This window comes from Pituophis catenifer, unplaced genomic scaffold (assembly GCF_029215685.1).
Source record: "Pituophis catenifer annectens isolate HBS135680 unplaced genomic scaffold, rPitCat1.0.hap2 SCAF_2, whole genome shotgun sequence".
NCBI lineage: Eukaryota > Metazoa > Chordata > Lepidosauria > Squamata > Colubridae > Pituophis > Pituophis catenifer.
This window is the reverse complement of record NW_027256882.1, coordinates 45481908-45501175: the sequence shown is the minus strand read 5'-3', so window position 1 is coordinate 45501175 and position 19268 is coordinate 45481908. Positions and strand designations below refer to the sequence as shown.

The 19268-nt window shown below is 41.7% G+C and overlaps 1 protein-coding gene across 1 annotated transcript; it reads left to right on the top strand.

Annotated features, from left to right (window-relative positions):
* Positions 1 to 615: 615 nt before the first annotated feature.
* Positions 616 to 18813, top strand: LOC139310184 (zinc finger protein 436-like; the record flags this gene model as incomplete). Its single annotated transcript, XM_070934347.1, has 7 exons — positions 616 to 686; positions 1068 to 1116; positions 7655 to 8083; positions 14278 to 14392; positions 14520 to 14587; positions 16610 to 16739; positions 17257 to 18813. Coding segments are annotated over 7 exons (2262 nt in total), but the record flags the coding sequence as incomplete, so codon positions are not given.
* Between the last annotated feature and the right edge of the window lie 455 nt (positions 18814 to 19268).

Genomic DNA, 19268 nt, shown 5'->3' with positions numbered 1-19268 from the left:
CATTTGCGTATTGGGAGTGGAGACCTCCAGATCCCATGTTTCCCTACCACCCTGTTCAATGATGCTAACAGGCAGAGGGGAAAGCAGAACTCCAGACGAGGAATAAATTCAGGTCCCAGAAAAGAAAAGGAGGGGGGGGGAACTGTATAGTCTTTTCTTCGGAAAAGCTCCTTGATTTGGTTGACCTGTTTGTGTTCAGGGCATGTTGTGTGAACTTGCATGGCTGAGAGTAGGAAGAAAGAGAAATACAGCGTCCTAAAATAGGGTAAGTTGACTGGCATTTCATTTGATGTGGACTAAATTGTCATTATTGTTAAATACAATGAATATTCTAGGTGGAATCATCAATTTACCATCTCAGAAAAGTCCTTCTATGGGGATGAGTGTTGTTGAATGGTTGTTGAGGGATTAATGGCTTGTTCTTGTATTCCCCTGAATACAAGAAAAAGCATTGAAAAGGATGTTCACTAACTAGATTATTATTTCCCTGTCCTTCAGGAAATCGGCTGATGTACATATTGTAGATAGTCCTCGACTGAGCCCAAAATTTTTGTTGATATGTCTCCCTCACAAGGAAGGGTAGGAAGAAGTTGACTTATCTATAGGAAGAGCTGAAATAGTGGTCAACATTCCAACTCACACAAGACGATTTGTATTCTCCCTTTCCTTTGGAAAATCAAGCTGAGGTACATTGTACTGTCACCTTTCCTTTTATCTCTTTTTTTTGTTGTTGACTTATTCCTTTCTTCCTCAGCAACAGATTTAAATGAGATTCTTGTTAGGAATTTTTCCTCCTAATACCAGTACTTTAAATACAATGCTATTTACTACAGTAGAACATTGCCAAAAGCTTCCCAAACAAGGAGCCCCTTCCTGGCCCCACATGGGAAATGCACCATTTCTCCTCTCTTTGCAGGAGCACCTTCCATGCACAGAAAATCCACCAGGGGGGGCACTTCAGCTTTTGGCCCCTGTTACAATTTAGGAAGGAAGTGACATCTTTCAGTTTTTGCCTTTCTAGGATACTGGACTCTCACTCTCTTACTTTAACCCTTTGAGCTTTGCAGGAGGTTAAAAAGGCAGCCAGAAAGTCTGAAGGATCCAGAAGTGGAAAAGGTAGGTAGAGGTGTGTGTGTGCGTGTTGCCTAAGGTGACCAGATTTTAACATTGGTAAAGAGGGACATTGTGGGCGTGGCTTATTTTGTGGGCGTGGCTAGCTGTTCATGTGACTGGGTGGGCGTGGCTAGCTGGTCATGTGACCGGGTGGCCATGGCTATGTGTATAGGGTAAGGTGAACAGATTTTAACATTGGTAAGAGGGACACCATTGTGGGCGTGGCTTATTGTGTGGGCGTGGCTTGGATGCCATGTGACTGGGTGGGCGTGGCTAGCTGGTCATGTGACCGGGTGGCCATGGCTATGTGTATAGGGACTACTCAGAGGGCTGGAAAGTCATTTCTGACAGGTCCTCACACTTTTGACTGGTCCTCACACTTATGACCATCCTCACATTTATGCCCATGCAGCATTCTTAACAACCATGTCACTCATTTCACAACTGCTTCTCTTCACCATGATGACAAGATAGGGCAAAAATGTAAAATGTGAGGACAGTCGTAAGTTCGAGGACTGGTCAAAAGTGCGAGGACCAGTCAAAAATAACTTTTTCAGCCCTCTGAGTAGTCCATATGCAGAAAAGGACTAACCAGAGGGCTGAAAAAAGTCATTTCTGACAGGTCCTCACACTTTTGACTGGTCCTCACACTTATGACCATCCTCACATTTATGCCCGTGCAGCATTCTTAACAACCATGTCACTCATTTCACAACTGCTTCTCTTCACCATGATGACAAGATAGGGCAAAAATGTAAAATGTGAGGACAGTCGTAAGTTCGAGGACTGGTCAAAAGTGCGAGGACCAGTCAAAAATAACTTTTTCAGCCCTCTGAGTAGTCCATATGCATAAAAGGATACAGTAATTGAGAGGGATGAAGGAAGGGAAGGGAAATTAGAGTAGGAGTGACGGTTAAGAGAGGGAGGAAGAGAGGAGGAGAAGGAGAAAGGAAGAGGAAGTAGGGAGGAGAAGAAGAGGGGGGGAAGAGAAAGTAAGAAGGAAAGAAAAGAGAGGTGGTAGGTTTGAGGAGAAAGATTGCTGTACAATAAAAAAGATGAAAGAGAAGAAAGCCAACCCCAAACAAATATAAAGATATTAATATAAAGAATGAATTGTTAAACTTTAAAGAATAAAAGAGAACAAATATGAATAAATAGCAATAATTAGAAACACACATACATACAATGTATTTTCTTTGAACAGAATATTTGGCTGGTTCACAAATTTAAACAGTGTTTAGTCATTTCAATTAAATTTACAATTTCTATATTTCCTTTTTGCCATATTTATTCCTCATCTATTTTTTTAAAAAAACAATATTACCCTTCATCCTCATCTCTAATCTTAATCAAATTCAATTTTTCCCTTCTATTCTATTTTATACCCCTTCCCATTGTCATCTATTTTTATATCCATCCTCACATTGGTTAATTATGTAATTATGTAATACAGTTGTTTAATACAAATTCAACATTTTAATATAAATCAATTAGTTATATAACTATCTTTTTTGTATATTAATCAATATGAACATGAATATTCCAATTATTTCCATGCAATCCAATTTCTTACAAATCAATTAATTATACTTACCAATAATAATAAACCAAATAATTTCCCCCATATGTTCCTCCAAACCACAACTTAACCATTTCTGCTTTCAACACAGTATACAATTAATAATATCTCAATTATTACAATTCCCTAGTTAAAAAGAGCTTTTTTTTCTTTTGTGTTTTAAAATCTTGAACTCTCCTCTTTTGCCCTAAATAATTTTCCATTGTTTGCACTTACCTTTTTTGGTGAGGAAAAGGAAAATAAATCTGCTGCCTAATTTTCCAACGTTGCAAGCAAACCGCAAAGCCAACAGCCTGTTTTACTTTCACTTTCGTTTTGAGCTTGGTTTGCACAAAGAGAAAAAAAAAACTGCTGAGCAATTTAGCAAGAGCAGAGCCCTGTGCAAATCAGCTGAGAGGGGGAAGCTGAGCTAATTAACGTAGGGCGGCCCTTTGAAGCCCCGCGGCAAGAGTTTAAACAGGTTTTTTCCCTCTAGCCATCAGTGGGGATTCAGGAGGCAGCCGGGAACCAGGAGGCAGAATGAAAAATCGGGACTTTTTTAAAACGCCGCGGGACGCGGGACAAATTGCTCAAAAGCGGGACTGTCCCGCCAAAAGCGGGACGTCTGGTCACCTTAGTGTTGCCTAGTCCTCATCTAGGTTCAGTTTTTTGAGTTTTGGGAGTGGGAGACTCTCCGACCACCCTTTTCAATGATTCTAACAGGCAGAGGGGAAAGCGGAGCTCCAGACGAGGAATATATTCTGGTCCCAGATCAGACAGGGGGGAGGGGGGGACTGGATAGTCTTTTCTGCCCCATTTCCTCGGAACAGCTCCTGCATAGGGGGAGTGGGTGAGCTTGCATGGCAAAGACTGAGCAGGAAATCAGAAAGGATTAGCAAGGAACAGATGCAAAAGATTATCCCTGCATTCCCATTATGGGCTGGATGACACTGTAGGAAGAACTATCCTTCTGGGTTCTGCTCCAAGTGGGAAAAAAGACACTGGAAACATGGAAACTGCTTGGAAAGATGGTTTAATGGTGGACAGGATCACATGGCTTGCATTCCTGAACAGAAAAAGGGCAGATACAGTGAGTCCCTGGGTTTTTATGCTCTCCCTCCCTGGCTTTGAACTTCCTGGGGCCCCGAAAGAATATCCTGATTGGTTGTCAGATTCCCAGGGGATGGAGGTCTTAGCCAGTGGTGGGATTCAGCCAGTTCGCACCACTTCGGGAGAACCGGTTGTTAACTTTCTGAACAGTTTGCCAAAGTGGTTGTTGGAAGAAATCATTAGGGCAGAGAACCAGTTGTTAAATTACTTGAATCCCCCCACTGGTCTTAGCTAGCCTTGCTGGCTGATGTAATCTTCCCAGGTGCCATGTGGTGAGCTTCTGTTGCTAGATGGGTAGAGGGCTAATCCTATCTTTGTTGGCTCTTTGGCAATTCCTACTATGGCTCTGCCTGAAGGAGGTAGATCTTTGTTATGTAGAATAGACTGGCCCAGGCCTTAATGGCTCATTGACAAAAGGTGGGGGCAGGAAGTTGGGAGCTGCTTCATCTTTAAAACATGCTTCTCCATTTCTCATCCAGGGAAATATAATATTCTGCCTTTTTAATATTTCCTAAAATATTTCATTCTTCCAGGAAAGGGGTGGGTGCTGACTTCCTACAATCCCTACTCTTTTTTTTTTCAAAACGTGAGTTTTGAAACAAGTTCTTGGCAAAAGATTAAAATTGATCAGGTCAGGGAACCTTAATGGGTGCTTTTACTTGTTCTAATGCAAAGGGGAAGGCATTGATAGAGGCAACAGAAAAAGGATTCCTTCGGTGGCTTCCAAAAGCTTTCAACCATGAAGGTCTAGCAGCTAGGGGAAAAGTTCTGGAAAGAAATTTACAGTATCCAATTTCCTTGCCAATTAATTTCAGATTTCAGATATCACTTTCTGTGAGCTTCCAGGCAGGTTTCAAGCAAGCAGATCTCCCAAAATTTTTCATAGCCTGTTTTCCTTTAAATTACAGGCTGCCCATTTCATGAGTTGGTTACTGAACCTGCCCCAGCTCTTACTTTAGTGCATCCAGGATTTGTGAGTCCAAATTGAGGTCAGTCAGTGTGCAATCCAGGCTTCCCCCCCCCTTTTTTTTTTGGTGTTACACACAATGAGCCCTGGGACTTCTACTCATGAGACCACCAGCGCAACATATCATGCTTTACTGGGCAACTGGGCAGCATCATTTGTGAGTCACAGTCAGGGCTTGGGTTTTGGATATCACTTTTCTGCTATCTCTTCAAGTGAGGAAATTGCATGAGGGGGATACCCCCTCCCCCATGAATTAGCAGGGAGATATGACTATTTGGACTTTTAGTGCCACAGAGCAAAAATCAACCTAGGAGAAGCTTTGTGGAGGTAAGTGAAGGGAATAGTTTCAGTCTAATTCTGAATGGTGTGTCTCTCTGTGTGTGCATGTGTATGCAGCTACTTTTACAATACAGGCAATACAAACATTTTGGACATATTTCTCCTCCCCACCAGACAGAAATCTAAAGTGTACATAACTTGCTGTGGCAACCACTCCCAAATACAATTCTTACAGTAAACTGATTACAATATAAATGAGACAAGAAAGAAAACCTTACAATGAATTTCCACCCTTCCCCATAGTCTCTCCAGACTGTCTTCTGGGGGATTGAAAAGAGTCTTTTGGTCTTTACTTGTCCATCTCAGGGTCTTTTCTTTCATGTCTGGTGGGTAGCATGCTTGGTGGTAAGGCTGGTCCGTCAGGCTTGGGAAGGTCTGTTCCACTGTAGTTGCTGTGATGACTTTCAGTGAAGACTGGATTCAAGCCCAATTCCTGGCTCAAACAGATGGAAGGTCTCCTCTGGAGGGAATATCTGGATCTATGTGCTCTGCTTCCACAGGTTGCAGAGTCATTTGTGCAAGGCTGAAAGACATTAGAACAGGGTCCCCTCCCCCCTTTCATGGGTAATCTTCCCAGGAAAGGCATTGTAACAGGATTAGAGATGGGGTGGTGGTGGTAGATAGCTTGCAGGCAGAGTTTGAAAAGAAACAACACAGCAGTATTGCAGTTACTAACCAGATAATGCAGTTTCAACAAAATGGAGACACAATAGATAAGAAAAAAACTGGATTCACATGCTTCAGGAAAGATATGAGCAGGTAAACCCATTTAAACACATACAGTGAGTGCAAGACTGATTTTTTTCTTGTAAATGAACATAAAACGTTTCCTTATAAACTTGAGTTGTTACTTTAAGATACAGAGTGAGAAGGAGAAAAAAAACAGAAATCAAATGAAAAGTTCTCTTTACTCTGTTCTTGTTGGCCAGACAAACACAGGGCAAAGGCTCTTTCTTTTTTTCTCTCTTCCCCCCCCCCCCCATTTTTCATTGCTTCAATCTTCCTTTTTTTATTTCTCTAACAATTTCAAATTCTTGTCTCTCGGGATCAGATACATTTTACAGTTACAATTACCTCGAGGGTGCACAAAGACTTTGACATACACACATAAAAACAAGGAGGACAAAGAGAGGAAAGCAGAACTCTGAGATTTACACACACACTGATCATTCCCACCATAAATCTCAGTTAAATTAGGGAAGGCACAAATCTTAACAAACATACCACGTGGTTGCATAGAAGACAGAGAAAGAGACAGACAAAACAAACAAAAACCCCAACATTCCTATTTATACATTTCCCTTTTCTTTTAAGTACCTTTATTTAGCCAAATTTGTTTCCCAGTGTTATCTCTTAGCATTGCCCATTTTTTGCACAATTTCCTGGCTTTCCTTTTACTCATGCCAGGTAACAGTGGTGTCTGCCTGGCGTCCCAGGCCACAATCAATTCCTCCAGGGGATTTCCCACGACCCTCGAGCTACTGCTTCCCATGTTCCTTGGAATGTAAGGCTGTAGCCGGGCAACACTCTTACGGTTTTCAGAAAAAAGGTACGGGCCCCTTCCTATTTAGGGAATTCGTCTAGGTTTTTGGATCAAAAAGGGATCCGGGAGGACCTCACTGCCCCTATAGTTAGTACTAGCACCTCCCTCACTTCAATACTCAATACTCACATATACACTGGGCTGCTTTCTGGAATATACCAGGGACTCTCTTTACTTTTTATAACCCATTTCACTTTCGCTTAGCATTCGCTCGGCTTCCGTTCCTTTTAAACACAAAGTTCCACGTTCAGCGACCCCCCACTTGCTTTCTCTATCCTACCGGTCATGGCTCGGTGGAACTAGCGGTAAGCAGAGGTGTGGCTAGAGGTCACTCAAAGAGGTGAAATCAGACTGTTTTCCGGGTGGAATCCCACACACACACTTCCTCCTTCCCTAACAGAAGGTCCTGTGCTCTGGCAAAACCCCCATGCTCTCTAGACTGTTGGTCTTTCTGCGGTTAGGAAATGCACACAGGAAGCAAGATCCAGCTGTGATTGGGAGAAGGGCCTTCACTCACACACATGCAGGCATACACATTTTTCCCATGCTTTTCCATGCTTTAAAATTAAAATTTAGAGGTACTCACCTTCTTTCCAAGCAGCCTTTGAGCTCAACACTCAAAACCCCTTTAAAACCTAGTTCCAAATGGCCAAGGTCCACGTAGACATACCCACAGACTCAATGGGTCTGTTGTTAGCAAGGGAGGCTTACCTGGGCCTGGTCCATTGGTTAGGTTAGCTTGGAGTCCCATCTGGGGTGCCAAATTGTAGGAAGAAATATCCTTCTGGGTTCAGCTCCAAGTGGGGAAAAAGACACTGGAAACATGGAGACTGCTTGGAAAGATGGTTTAATGGTGGACAGGATCACATGGCTTGAGTTCCTGAACAGAAAAGGGCAGATACAGTGAGTCCCTGGGTTTTTATGCTCTCCCTGGCTTTGAACTTCCTGGGCCCCCGAAAGAGTATCCTGATTGGTTGTCAGAGGTACACAACTTTCCTTCCACTAATTTAGAATTGTGTTATAGGACAGAGAAAGAACGGCAATCCTTCCTTTAGCAAGTGGGAGAACTGGAAAAGGCCTTTCCGGTGCTGAGTCTGGAATCCATGGGGAGTTCTGGGCAAGAACTGGGCAGAAGATGCTGAAAGAAGGAACCATCATTTCACATGTTCATGCCTGGAACTTCAGGAGCATCCAATATCAGGAGGATGAAGGTCCCCGAGGTCTTTGCAGCCAACTCCACTACTTTTGTAGTCGATGGTTGAGACCAGAAAAGCACACAAAAGCACAGATGCTGGACCTGGTGGTTCTGGAGCAGTTCCTGGCCCTTCTGCCCCTGCAGATGGAGAGCTGGGTGCGGGAGTGTGGAGCAGAGACCAGCTCCCAGGCGGTGGCCCTGGTGGAAGGCTTCCTCCTGAGCCAGGCGGAGGAGAAGAAGGAGCAGGTTGAGTTGCAGGTGAGAGGACTTTCTCCCGGGACTCCAGAAAAAATTGAATATAATAAACAAGAAGTTCACATTTTTTGTATACTTTCCATAGTTTTATTAAGCTTATCAAAATATAAAATACAAAAAAATGAAAATAGTAGGAAATGGTGGGTGGGAAGGGAAGGGAAAGAAGTGTAGGGGAAAGGGGGAAAAAAAAGAAAACCATTGACTTTTTTTTTTAAGAAAAAAAGTTTTTATTTTATGATCAAACAAATGTACAATATAGTCAATCATTCAATATATCAAAATACATCTTCTTATCATTTAATGTAACACTTTTGCTTATCTGTTAATACATTTATCTATCTCTAAACCCAACCTTCAACCCCCCCTCCCCACCCCCACCCCCGACTTCCCAGAGCAAAAACAGGGTATAAGATTTACGAAACATACGCCAAAATATGCTAACTTACTGCAAGATTTAAAACTCCCTAGACCCCTTAACTCCCCTTTTACAAATTATTCATCAACCTCCATTTTATAAGCTCAAAATAACATATAGTCCATTAACCCTTAGGGTTTTAAAAACATTAACAAGCACTAATAAATCATTCAAACCCTAAAAATCTCTTAATACATCTGTAAAGTATTCTTAATTCATTTACTTAATCATTTTACTCTTCCTCCTACTTTTATTCTCAAGATTCAAATATTTTAAAATCTTAATACAACAATAATTAGACCTTAAAAAAAACTAATCTTCCATTCTTTCTTTCTTTCTATATTTTTCTTAATTCATTTAGTTAATCATTAATACATCAATAATTGAACCAGAAAAAGTTAATCTTCCATTCTTCCTTTCTTTCTGTATTTTTTCCAGTCTTTCTTCCTCCCTCCTACTTTTATTTTGAAGAGGTTTTGAATTTTGATTTGAGGTTGATGTATCTTTAAAACTCGTTCCTTTCTTAGAACTGTTTCCTCTGATTTAGAGCCCCCATATCGACTCTTCTTGCTTATATAATCAATCAGTTCATTCCTTCGTCTGTAGAACCAGAAATTCTCTCGATAAGATTTATCAGTTTGCAAAGAAGAGTCTAGTTGTTGCTTTTCGATTAATTGTGATTAATTGTGTGAAAGCCTCTGCCAAATCTTCTTTGTCCTCCAAAATCTCATTAGACTGGCCAATTTCTGCTTCTCTCTGCTCCAGATTATATTTTTGAAAAGTTCTGTCAATTAATTCCAAAAGAGCAGGAATAAGAAAGTTTGAAAGTTCTTGAGAGCCAGCCAGTTCCACCTTCTCTGTTTTGGTCATAATGTCTCCTGCGTTGTCATTGTGCTTTCCTTCAAAAGCATCTTTAATTGCTTTTATATCCTCCACCAGTTCTTTAAATTTCCCTTCCATGATTGCTGTTTGGTTATTCATAGCTGCAGTTTGGTTATTCATGGCGTCCTTTATAAATTCTGTAAGTTCTCTAAAAGAATCCTCCTGGCTCTGTGAATCAATCGGGAATTGTATTTTCTGTGTCATTTCTGACACCACTGGAGAGCCTCCACCACTTTTAGGAACTCCTAACTTAACTTGCTTGGGAGCCATCTTATTTTTAAAAAAATTTTCTTTTCACAGCCATAAAGTCTCTTGAACAGCTTTCACAAATTTATTTGTAATTTATCAAGCAAAATAGTCTTTTCTCCACCCAGCTCTCAAATCCCAGCAGCTTTAATCCAGTCTCTGAGCGCAGATCTGTTAACAAGCACTTTCATTTCTAACTTTCACTTTTACGCCCGCAACAAAGACGCCATTTCCACCTCCAGCTCAAAAAATTTCAAGTAGAAACAATGTATCCCTGGAGTTAAGCATAATACTTGCAAGGCTTGTCCTCCTGCTTCCATTCTGTCTGCTTTTGAATTTAATTAATCTCCTTTTTGAGAGCAGAGTTGGTCGCGACATCTGGCTCTGTTTAAAACAGAGTCGTCCCGGATCCGGAACTTCAGTGGGCTGACCGGGGAGCTCTCACCCTCCAAGCCCCTGGAGTTGTTCCAGGGGCTTACGGGGAGCTCTACCCTCACCCACCGGCTTTCCTCTCCTTCTTCCCCCAAAGGAGAAGTTTTCAAGCCATCTGACAGCTGATTAGCACTGTCAGAACGGCTCCAACGGAGTCGTGAGGCTGGCGGTCCGAAAAGACTGTCCATGACGCTGGCGGTGCCAACCGGAAGTCCAACGATTTGTAATTATACCTGTATAATTTTACATTTGAAGTCACAATATAAACCCCTAAATATTTAACCTTCTTTACTATTTCAAATCCTGTTACTCTTTTTGATTTATAGTCATATTTTTAGTCATTATCTTTGTTTTCCCTGAATTTATTTTAAATCCAGATACTTGTCCATATTAATTATATCCATTAAACCTATAACTGATTGCACTGGTTGGGTTAAAGTAACAACCAAGTCATCTGCAAATGCTCGTAATCTATAATCATAATGCCTAATTTTAATTCCCTTTATTTTATCCGAACCACGTATTTTATTCAGCAAAAATTCCAAAGTCAAAATAAACAGTAATGGAGACAAGGGACATCCTTGTCTTGTTCCTTTTTCAATATTAAAAGTTTCTGTTAAACTACCATTAATTATTATTTGTGCTGTTTGTTTCTGGTAAAAAATTCCAATTCAATCAATCAAATGCCTTCTCCGCATCAAAAAATATAAGCGCCTCAGGGACTTGGTTGTTCTTCCCCAAATATTCCAATATGTTAACTATTTGCCTTATGTTACTTTTCATTTGTCTCCCATTTATGAAATCAGTTTGATCATTATGAATCGTTTGTTGCATAACTAGCATTAACCTATTTGCTAATATTTTAGCAAAAACCTTGTAATCTGTATCTAAAAGCGATATAGGCCTATAGTTCTTTGGCTGACTATGGTCTTGATCCTCTTTTGGAATTAAAGAAATAAATGCTGTTCTCCAAGATGAGGGTACATCTCCTCCAGATTGTATTTTAATAAATAATTCCTTAAGTGGTTCCACCATTTCTAACTGCAAATTTTTATAATAAACAGTTGTCAATCCATCTGTCCCAGGAGCTGTACCCACTTTCAACTGTTTAATTGCTAAGACAATTTCTTCCGAGGTTATTGGTTGATTCAAACCTTCCCTTTGCTCTTCTGTAACTATAGAAATGTTCTCCTTCTGTAGATATCTATCTATATCTATACCTTGAATTTTATCACTAGCATACAACCTCATGTAAAATTCTAAAAATGCTTTTTTAATCATGTTTTGCTGATACACCTCTTTACCTTTATATTCTATTTTCTCTATAGTACGTAGCTTTTGTTTTTTCCTTAACAAATATGCTAACCATCTACCTGGTTTGTTAGCATTACAGAAAGTATTATGTTTAGCATATTGCAGACTAATTGCAGCCTGATCTGCCATCAACATATTAAATTGCCCTCACAATAAATTAATTGCTTCTTTTGTTTTCTTATCTGCTGGGTTCAATGTTAATACTTGCTCTCTCTTTTTTATTTCCTCTTCTAAATCAATCCGTTTTTTTTCCTGTCTACCTCTGTGTTTATTATTCAAATATATTAAAATACTTCTCATATATGCTTTGCATCCCATACCACTTCCATAGATGTACCTTTATACATATTCATAACAAAAAATTCTTTCAAAAATTTTTTACATTCTTTCACATTTTCCTCATATCTAAACAAATTTTCATTTAACCTCCAGGACCTCCTGGGTCCCTTTCCATGTTCCAGTTCCATCCAAACCGGGCTATGATCTGTTAATGTTCTTGGACATATCTTCGTCTTCTTCACCCTAGAAAGAAAATCATTAGTAATTAATATAAAGTCAATCCTAGAAAGGGATTGGTGTCTATCAGAAAAAAAGTAAAGTCTTTTTCTTCAACATTCCGTTCTCGCCAGATATTTCTCAACTCCATATCTTCCATCATATCAAAGAAAGATTTAGGTAATCTAGCGTGCATTTGAATATTTTGCGAAGGTCCTTTTTTGTCTTTTTTAGTATCCAAACCTCCATTCCAATCACCCAATAATATACACGATTTGTAATCCTATTGTATTAGTTTAGTATGTAAAAGCTTGTAAAATTTTTCTTGTTGGTTAGGTGCATATACTCCAATTAAAAGTATTTTCCCCCTCTATTAAAATTTCAATTGCTATATATCTTCCTTGATCATCTGCTTCAATTAGTCTAGCTATTAAGTCTTTTTTTAAGTATCTAACTATGCCATTTTTCTTTTCTGGTGCAGATGCTACAAAATGTGTTCCCAATCTTGCGTTTATCAAACAGTTTTGATCTTTCATTCTAATATGTGTCTCTTGCAAACAAATTACTTCATTTTTGTACTGTTTCAGATAATGAAATATTTTCCTCCTCTTTTGCGGTGAATTTAAACCATTGACATTCCAACTTAAAAATCTAGTTGCCATTCTTGGCACCTTGAAGCTTTTGGAGCATCAGCTGAAAATCTTCCTGCATTTTCCTCTTCGACCTTGCTTCTCCCACTGCTTCTGTTTTTGTGATTTCTTGAGTTTTCATCTGAATTTGCTCCACCTTTAATTCTTCTCTGCACTTAGTTGCCACTCGGGTCTGTCTCTGATCCTTTAGTTCCTCTATTTTTTCCAATAACACCGGAGCTTGAACAGTGCCCAAGTGTTGTATTAAGTCTTCTTGAGTAATCAAAACCCCTCCTTGGGCCTGTGCCTGCATTTCTTCTTTCTCGCCCTTTCTTGCCTCCTCTGCTTCCTTCTTCTAGCTTTTGGGGACGGTGGGCATCCAACCTTTAATACATTTGTGTAAAAGTCTCTTGCCTTCCAAACTGTATTGAGACGATATCTTTCTCCTGAGTAATTCACCACTAATCCAACTGGAACCTCCCATCTGTACTGTATCTGGTGATTTCTAAGTTCTTCCACCAAAAAAGCATAGTTCTTTCTGGTTCTCAGCATTTTGGGGGGAATTTCTTTCAATATTAAAACCTTCTGCCCTACCACTTGAAATTTATTTTTGTAGGAAGCTTGTAAAATTTCATTTCGTATCCTCCTTGTTGTAAAGTAGATTACAATATCTCTTGGTAAATGTTTCTGTCTGGCAACCCATGAGTTAACACGATAAATTTTGTCAAGTTGCCATTCAAGATCTGCCTTTTGTTCTCCAATTATCTGTGCAAAGGCTTCTGCAAAGATCTCTCACAAGTTCTCTTGATTATTTTCTCTCAGGCCTCTTACTCTCAGGGCAAACTCCATCGCCCTATATTGTATCATTGTCACTTCTAAGTCTGCCCTCTCCATCTTTGTCTGGACCTTGCCCATTTTATTTCCCAAATCCACATTAGATTGATTAAGTTCTTCCACTTTTTCATCCAGCCCTTCAATATGGCTTGCCAGACCCTGAAATGCAAAAACAATATCTTCTCTGATTTCCTTATTTCGAATTTGAATTACCTCTTTAATTTCTGCCATCTCTTCAGCCACATCCCATATTTTTTTCTTCAAAGACAGAAGTAATTTTTTCCTCTAAAACAGAGGCTTGTGTCTTTAAAGCTTCCTGCAAAGCTTCCAGTGTTAATATTTGTGGTTCCATTGGAGCTGACAAAGATTGCAATTTAGATAGTTGGGCTGGTGATCCCCCAGCCCTTTTAGCCGCAACAGTTTTATTTGCCTTGAAGCCATTTTCTAATTTTCAATTTTAATTTTAAACTTTTGCAACAGCCAAAACAATAAGTCCACTAAATCAAGTTAATTTCCAGTCCTCGGTAAATTTTTTGATTCATCTAAAGTCAATTTTAAATCTTCATTCTTTTAAAGTAAAATCCAATACTTTTGAACAGGGGCTGTCAGCCCTAGACGATACTTTGTAATTATGATCACTCCTGCCTTTGCTCTGCCTGCTTTTGTATCCAGTATTTTGAAAGATTGTTGCAGGGGTGGTCGAGGAGTCTTGTTCTGCTTAAAGCAGATGTCTTCTTACCAGCCTTTCCTGGCATTCATACTATGTGGAGATGCTTCACTAATCTTTGTGTAGTTCCCTTATCCATTCTACAAGAAAGATTTTGCACAGGGATTTCTTTCTTCCTTCCCAACCTAATTGATCGACACTGAATGATTTGCATTGGTGTTCACTGGAAAAGAAACCACTTCATGATGTGTGATGACCATTAATTCTTTTCTCCTACTTCAAGCCCTTCGCAATGGAGATCAGAGATCCTGAGAGAAAGAGGCATCCGTCAAATCTCCCTGAAGAACTGTTTTTCAGGGGAATCCCTCAGGGAGATCCAATTCAGGACACCTCAGGAGGTAATATAAGGTCCTTCCACTCCTTTGATCAATCTTAACTTTCTCATCTTCTCGGTGTCCTCTCCTCTATAGCATTCCTCCTCCCATTTTACTCATGATGCTTTTTGAAATTCTGTCTCCCTCACAGAGAAGAATAGAAGGAAGTTGACTCTTCGTTTTGGGGGAGCAGAAACCAGGATTGAACCTCCAACTCGGGTAAGAGAAGAACATTCATTTACTAGACTTTTGTTTTCCATTTCCCTCAGGAAATCAGAGGATGTGGACCAGGGGTGGGTTCTACTTACCTTTAGTACCGGTTCTCAGCAGAGCCGCACGTGCGTGCTTGCTTCACTTGCGCGCGTGTGTGCTCTTCTGCGCATGTGCAGATTACGTCGGGGTCAGTGGGCGGGGCCTCCGGACAGCTTTACTACCAGTTCTATAGAACCAGTGTGAACCGGGGGCAAACAACCACTGATGTGGACAGCATAGGTCCGTGATGGCGAACTTATGGCATGGGTGCCACAGGTGGCACGCGGAGCCATATTGGTGGGCACGCAAGTGTTGCCCTAGCTCAGCTCCAGCGCGCATGCCCCCACCGGCCAACTGATTTTCAGGCCTTCTGGTCCCACTGGAAGTCGGGAAACTGGCTGTTTCTGGCCTCCGGAAGGCCTCCAGGGGGATGGGGAAGGTTGTTTTTGCCCTCCCCAGGCTCTTAGAAAGCCTCTGGAGCCTGGGGAGGTGGAAAAACGGGCCTACCAGGCCCACCGTACCATTGCGTGCCAAAAGCAGGGGGAAGTGTGCAGGGGTCACGTGCGCATGCGCAGGAGGGCGGGGTGCATTGAATTGTGGATGTGGGCACCTGCACCCGCAACCCCCCGCCGGCTCCTCCTGCTTTTGGCACGCGATGGCAAAAAGGTTAGCCATCACTGGTACAGGTAGTAGTCGTAAATGTGAAAAATGGGCATGCTGGCAAAGGGGCTCTGGCAGGCTGGCGGTGGGAGGTCGTAGATCTCAGCAGATTCGCCCTGCTCCAGGCAGGAGCAGCCAATTTGGGTGGCCGAGAGCAGTGCTGCCAGGAGGACAAAGAGCTCCCGTGAAGACAGCAACAACTCATGCCAGTTGCTGCAAGGGAGTGGCGACTTCGTGAAAAGGGAAAAGCAGGACTCAGTTTACAGCAGCTGCCTGAAATGTGTTTGCAGCGACTGCTGGACAGGAAGTGGGCAACCCCAATGCTCTGACCTCCACCTGCTGCCAGTGCTGCCCTGGGATGTTATGGAAGAGAAATTAAAAAGAAAAATCCTGCAGGGATTTGATCCCATGCTGGGATGTGATCTGAATAAGACTGTCTTGTCCTACTGTTGAAATGCCCCCAGGCTCTTTCCCGAAGGGAGGGTGGCTCTTCTCTGCGTTTCGCCATCATGCGCAGTGCAGGGGGCAGTGCAGAAGTCCACTTTTTGTTTTTGATGCGCTCACCACTCACAGCAACTGGGACCACTGGGGGGGGACGCACTGGCAGCAGGCAGAGGCCTGCTTTTCCCCCCATTCTTTTCTCCCTGCTTCAGCCCAGCCCTCCACCCAGCAGCTAAGGATGAGGTGCTCACCCACCTCTCCATGAGGCCTCTCAGGGAACACGGCATGCAAATCAAAAGAAAGCGCTGCGAGTCCAGGTGTCCTTTCCGTTTGTTCCCCTCTCCTCTCTCTCTTGCCCCCCCCCCAGCAAAAACTAGAGGTGTGGGGGTAAGTGGGGAAGGCATGTGATCTGGCCTACAGCTGCGGGCAAACAAGGACAGGCAGAGTGGCAGAGGGTTCACATGGCCCATCTGGTAGGCCAGATTGCGTACCTCCCCCACCCCACCTGCGCCTCTGCCAGTGCCGCTGCAATGAGGCAAAGCAAGTGGTGGGGAGGGGGATGGCGCCAAGGCGTAGCCCCTGCATTCTCAGCCCCCGCCATCCAGGCTGCTCCTCCACTTCCACCGCACACTCCGCACAAGCAAAGACAGTTGGTGGGACAGATCACATGCCTCCCCCCACCCCCCGCGCTGGCTGCAGTTGCTTCCAGACACCATCTGGCCCCTCCATGCCCACTGCCCCACCCTCACATGCTTTTTGTTCTGTCCATTTCGTCATCTGAACCACGGATTCCTACTAAGCATAGCTACTTCCCTTAGTGTATATGTTTGCTTTGGGAATTTCTAAATAATAGGAAAGATGCTGTTCTGTACTTTTTTCCCCTTTCAGGAGAATCTTGTGTCCTTTGAGGAGGTGGCTGTTGATTTCCCCGAGGAGGAGTGGTCTCAGCTGGATCCTCACCAAAGAGCTCTGCATTCGGAAGTCATGCTGGAGAATTATAAGAATGTGGTCTCTCTTGGTAAGGGTTTCCTACTCTCCAGTCAGAGAGTCCAGGAAGACATTTTGTAGTTAGAGGCCATTAGTTAGTTCTTCTGAAAACATCTTGAAATAGATATCCCCTCTTCAGAGGGAGAAGGAAAAGTTCTGTTTTTCTACTGCTCCTAGGAAGGAAATGGGTGTATGGCATTCTGCTTAGATGTATCCGATCCAATTTGCTTTTGTGTTTCTATTTAAACTTTTTAGTGACAAAGTAATTCCTTAGTTTGAGGTAATGCCAAAGTCCATCACACAGATTTCAACTATTTTGGCCCAGATGCTTCTATATCATTCAAGTTTTTTGACTTAATGTCTTTTTCAAGGTTTTATGTCTCATCAATAGAGATATTATCATTTCAATACCATGCTATTATAAGGATACAGATATGCGGTATATATTAGAATTTGGCACAATATCTGAAGGCAATTAATATAACTTCTAACAGAGTGATCTTTTTCCCTAACCTTTCTCCCACTTTCATTTCTTTTTCCCTTTGAAGGTGAGAATGACAATGACAATAAAGACTCTGGAGAACCCGTCAAAGTGCTTAGAAAAGGAAACGTAATGGAGAAACCTGCAATTCAAACAGAATTCCAAAGGCAGGAGAGAAACCTGTCAAATAACTGGAATAAGGAAAGCTCATCTTCAATTGTTGCTGAGATGCAGGACTTTATTGATGAACGAGGAAAACTAAAGAAGAAATATATTGGGAAAGGTGTAAGACTCTTCAGAGACACATTAGATGTAAATGGACCCTGTCCATCACAAGCCAAAGAACCAGCCAATATATGGAAAGATGAAGGAAAAAATTACAGTTGGATATCCATACTTTCTCAAGAAAATGGATCTCTTGAGTCACAGAAAAGTTTCCACGTTGGAGAGAAGTCAAACATATGTAATGAACATGGAAACAAGATTCTTAATAAAAGGACATGCATAAGAGAGAAGCCATATAAATGCATGGAGTGTGGAAAGGGCTTTAGCCAAAAGAGTATCCTTATTACCCATCAAAGTATCCACACAGGGGAAAAGCTATATAAATGCATGGAGTGTGGAAAGGACTTCACCCAACGTGATCATCTTACTGCCCATGGAAGGATCCACACAGGGGAGAAGCCATTTAAATGCATGGAGTGTGGAAAGGACTTCAGTACAAGCGGTTACCTTACATGCCATCAAAGGATCCACACAGGGGAGAAGTCATATAAATGCATGGAGTGTGGAAAGGACTTCAAAAGAAGCGATGAACTTACATCCCATCAAAGGATCCATACAGGGGAGAAGCCCTATAAATGCATGGAGTGTGGAAAGGGCTTTAGAACAAGCAGTTACCTTATATGCCATCGAAGGATCCACACAGGGGAGAAGCCATATAAATGCATGGAGTGTGGAAAGGACTTCAAAAGAAGCAGTTACCTTACATACCATCGAAGGATCCACACAGGGGAGAAGCCATATAAATGCATGGAGTGTGGAAAGGACTTCAAAAGAAACAATGAACTTGCATCCCATCAAAGGATCCACACAGGGGAGAAGCCATATAAATGCATGGAGTGTGGAAAGGACTTCAAAAGAAGCAATGAACTTACATCCCATCAAAGGATCCACACAGGGGAGAAGCCCTATAAATGCATGGAGTGTGGAAAGAGCTTTAGAACAAGCAGTTACCTTATATGCCATCAAAGGATCCACACAGGGGAGAAGTCATATAAATGCATGGAGTGTGGAAAGAGCTTCAGCAAAAGCAGTAAACTTACACGCCATCAAAGGATCCATACAAGCGAGAAGCCACATAAATGCATGGAATGTGGAAAGGGCTTCAGCAAGCCCCATAATCTTATTTACCATAGTATGATTCATAGACTGGAGAATCTCCAAAACAAATATACATTTGAGTAAGAATCTATGCTAATTATTGATTTAATGGGTTCTATGTATGGATTTCCGATTTACAGAGTGAACTCTGAAAAGGGTTTTTTCTGTGATTCACCCTCCTGACAGCCATAGACATGAATTTAGTAATGAAAATAAAAACAGTGAGCATGTGTCATTATAATTATTATTTATACTTCTTTGAATGTAGCTGTATATAAAGTATATAGGAATGTTAAACTGGTGGCTCATGGGCCAGTTGTGTCACATGCACATACCCCAGCTCCACAAATGGGGAAACCGTCGCAATGTGTCACATGATGGCAACGTCACGCGGGGAGTTTGAAACCCATGGTGTATAGGTTCATTTTATTTTATTGTTTAGAAATGATGGACTTTCAGGGCCGGTGCAACATGTAACATGTTCACATGGGTACAATAGGACTGAGTGGTTGTTAATATGATTTATTGGGTTAGGGATTTTCTGTCTTCACATTGAGTTGTATTGTGTTGGGGGGGTGCATGGAGGGAGCTCAGCCAATCTCATTGTACATTGTGCACTGACAATAAAGATTTGAATTTAGAAGCAATTCTAGCACTCTAGATCTCAAGCCCAGGAGCAGCAGATCCTCCATGCAG